Raw genomic sequence first — 3,470 nt, 5'->3', positions numbered from 1 at the left:
ACCGGCTGGGGGAGGGGTGTCCCCAGGGTTGTGTGTGTGTGGGGGGGTCTCCACGGTGTCCCCATAGGTGTCCCCAAGGTGCCCTTAGCTACTGGGGGGTCCCCGGGGTACCTCAGCGTCTTCACGGGAGGTTCTCCAGGGTGTCCCCATGTCCCCACAAGGGCTCTCCAGGGTGTCCTTATACCCATAGGTGTCCCCAAGGTCTTCTCAGCTACAGGGGGGTCCCCACAGTGTCCCCATGTCCTGAGGAAGGGTCTCCATGATGTCCCCAAGGTGGCCTCAGTCACTTGAGGGTCCCCATGGATGGTGTCACCATGAGGGGGTTCTCCATGGTGTCTTTGTGTCCCCATGGATGGTGTCACCATGAGGGGGTTCTCCATGGTGTCTTTGTGTCCCCATGGATGGTGTCACCATGAGGGGGTTCTCCATGGTGTCTTTGTGTCCCCATGGATGGTGTCACCATGAGGGGGTTCTCCATGGTGTCTTTGTGTCCCCATGGATGGTGTCACCATGAGGGGGTTCTCCATGGTGTCTTTGTGTCCCCATGGATGGTGTCACCATGAGGGGGTTCTCCATGGTGTCCCCACACCCATGGATGTCCCCAAGGTGTTCCTGCTTAGTAGTTCTCCATGGTGTCCCCATGGATGGTCTCCACGGTGTCCCCAAGATGTTCCTCTCTACTGGGGGTCCTCCACCCCCTCCCCTCCGGTGCCCCCCATCTTCGGGGACGCCCCTGAGGGGTCTGCCCCATGTCCCTCCCCCAGGATCTCCGACCGGGGTGGTGGGATCCCCCATGACCTCCTGGACAAGGTGACCGAGTACCACTTCAGCACGGCCGAGGCCAGCGCCCAGGCCCCCCGCTTGGGGGGTCCCTTCCGCAACCTCCTCGACCTCAGCAACAGCGGCCAGGCCGGCCCCATGCACGGGTACGTCACGATGGAGGGCCACCAAGGGGATTCCCCCCCCATTCCCAAATCTCGGGGACCCCCCTGGTGACCCACGGCTGCCCCCCAGGTTCGGGTTCGGGTTGCCCACCTCGCGGGCCTACGCCGAGTACCTGGGGGGCTCGCTCTGCCTGCAGTCGCTGCAGGGGGTGGGCACCGACGTCTACCTGCGCCTGCGCCACATCGACGGCAAGGGGGAGAGCTTCCGCATCTAGGGGGCCCCCCACGGCGGGGTTCCCCCTGCCCCACCGCCCCGGACGCCTGGGCCACGGAGACCCCCGCGTTGGCCGTTGATCACCACGGAGGTCAAGGTGGACCTGGAGGCCCCCCCACGTTGGCCGTTGATCACCATGGAGGTCAAGGGGGCCCCGGGGGACCACCCCCTGGAGGACCACCCAATGTTGGCTGTTGATCGTCATAGAGGTCAAGGTGCTCCTGGAGGACCACCCAATGTTGGCCGTTGATCACCATGGAGATCAAGGTGCTCCTGGAGAACTCTTCCTTCTTGGATGTTGATCACCATGGAGGTCAAGGTGGTCCTGGAGGACCACCCAGTGTTGGAGTTTGGTCATCATAGAGGTCACGGTGAACCTGGAGGACCTCCCCATGTTGGCCGTTGATCACCGTGGAGGTCAAGGTGAACCTGGAGGATCTTCCCATGTTGGATGTTGATCACCATGGAGGTCAAGGAGCTCCTGGAGAACTCCTCCTTGTTGGATGTTGATCACCATGGAGGTCAAGGTGGAGCTGGAGACCCCCATGTTGGACAATGGTCATCACAAAGGTCAAGGTGCTCCTGGAGAACCCCCCCGTATTGGACGTTGATCACCATGGAGGTCAAGGTGGACCTGAAGGACCTCCCCATGTTGGACATTGATCACCATGGAGGTCAAGGTGCTCCTGGAGACCCCCCCCACGTTGGACGTTCATCGTCATGGAGGTCAAGGTGCTCCCGGACACCTGGGTCCCTCACTTGGACATTGAGGCGCCCACCCCACCCACCCAGGACATTGGGGTTCCTGATCCCCCACCCCGTTTGTCTTCATTAGGGCCCCCCTCGTTAGCAGAGTGGGGCCCCGCCCTCATTAAAGCTGCAGCCAGTGCCGAGGGGAGAGGGTTTATTGGGGACCCGGGTGTGGGGGACCAGGAGGAGGAGGAGGAGGGGAGGAAGGCTGAGGGGCCGTCACAGTGCCTGGAAGCCCCATTCAGCCTATTTGTTGCTCCAAATCCATCATCATCATCATCTTCATCATCTTCCTCCTCCTCATCTCTCAGGGTGTCCATCGTCTTGCTCAGGGTGTCCATCTTCATCTCCTTCCTCCTCCTCAGCATCTCCGTCTTCTTCCTCAGCCTCTCCATCTGCCTCCTCACTGTCACCTTCCTCCTCCTCACCGCCGCCTTCCTCCTCAGTGTCTCTGTCCTCCCTGGTGTCTCCATCTTCATCTCCATCCTTCTTGTGGTCTCCATCCTCCTCCTCCTCCTCAGGGTCTCCATCCTCCTCACCATCACCTTCCTCCTCCTCGGGGCCTCCATCATCTCATTCCTCAGGGTCTCCATCCTCCTCCTCACCATCACCTTCCTCCTCCTTGGGGCCTCCGGCTTCACCACCTCTCCATCCTCCTCCTCGGGGCCTTCATCCTCCTCCTCACCACCCTCCTCCTCTTTGGGGCCTTCATCCTCCTCCTCAGGGGTCTCCATCTTCCCCTCTCAGTGTCCCCTCTCTCCTATTCGGTGTCACCTCCCTCCTCTTCCTCCTCGGGGGCCCCCACCTTCCTCACCATCCCCTTCCTCACCATCACCTTCCTCACCATCACCTTCCTCACCATCACCTTCCTCCTCCTCGGGGCCCCCACCTTCCTCACCATTGCCTTCCTCACCATTGCCTTCCTCCTCCTCAGGGTCTCCATCTTCACCACCCTCCTCCTCCTTGGGGTCTCCATCCTCCTCCTCGGGGCCTTCATCATCCTCCTCACCATCCTCCTCGGGGCCTTCATCCTCCTCCTCACCCTCCTCTTCCTTGGGACCTTCATCCTCCTCCTCAGGGGTCTCCATCTTCACCCCTCAGTGTCCCCTCTTTCCTACTCGGTGTCACCTCCCTCTTCTTCCTCCTCGGGGCCTCCGCCTTCCTCACCATCGCCTTCCTCCTCCTCAGGGACTCCATCTTCACCACCACCCTCCTCCTCCTCAGGGCCTTCATCCTCCTCCTTGGGGTCTCCATCCTCCTCCTCAGGGGTCTCCATCTTCCCCCCTCAGTGTCCCCTCTCTCCTACTTGGGGTCACCTCCCTCCTCTTCCTCCTCGGGGCCCCCACCTTCCTCACCATCGCCTTCCTCCTCCTTAGGGTCTCCATCTTCACCACCCTCCTCCTCCTCGGGGCCTTCATCCTCCTCCTCCTCCTCCTCCCCCTGGGGGTCTCGGCCGCCCCGCTGGGCGCGGTGGGACGGCTCGGCGTCGCGCTGGGGGTCGTAGAAATCTGGAGGGGGGAGGGGACACCCGGACCCCTATAGGGGGTCGTCACCTATAGCCC

The 3,470-nt window shown here is 61.9% G+C and overlaps 1 protein-coding gene and 1 long non-coding RNA gene across 2 annotated transcripts; one reads left to right on the top strand and one right to left on the bottom strand.

The window, feature by feature from the left end:
• The first annotated feature begins 61 nt into the window (after nt 1–61).
• On the top strand, nt 62–1,184 carry LOC118453322 (3-methyl-2-oxobutanoate dehydrogenase [lipoamide] kinase, mitochondrial-like). Its single transcript, XM_035903733.1, has 2 exons — nt 62–926; nt 1,015–1,184. Exons 1-2 carry the CDS (start codon nt 496–498, stop codon nt 1,157–1,159), a joined length of 576 nt encoding a protein of 191 aa, XP_035759626.1. The 5' UTR covers nt 62–495; the 3' UTR covers nt 1,160–1,184.
• Nucleotides 1,185–2,184: 1,000 nt separating this feature from the next.
• Nucleotides 2,185–3,303, bottom strand: LOC118453323. Its single transcript, XR_004843242.1, has 3 exons — nt 3,255–3,303; nt 2,714–2,797; nt 2,185–2,197 (listed from the first exon to the last, which is right to left on the bottom strand). It is a non-coding gene; the product is annotated as an uncharacterized LOC118453323 (long non-coding RNA).
• Between the last annotated feature and the right edge of the window lie 167 nt (nt 3,304–3,470).

This window comes from Egretta garzetta, unplaced genomic scaffold (assembly GCF_000687185.1).
Source record: "Egretta garzetta isolate BGI_Z169 unplaced genomic scaffold, ASM68718v1 scaffold961, whole genome shotgun sequence".
In the NCBI taxonomy this organism is placed as follows: domain Eukaryota; kingdom Metazoa; phylum Chordata; class Aves; order Pelecaniformes; family Ardeidae; genus Egretta; species Egretta garzetta.
The sequence above is the reverse complement of the archived record's forward strand: the minus strand, read 5'-3'. Positions and strand labels throughout refer to the sequence as shown.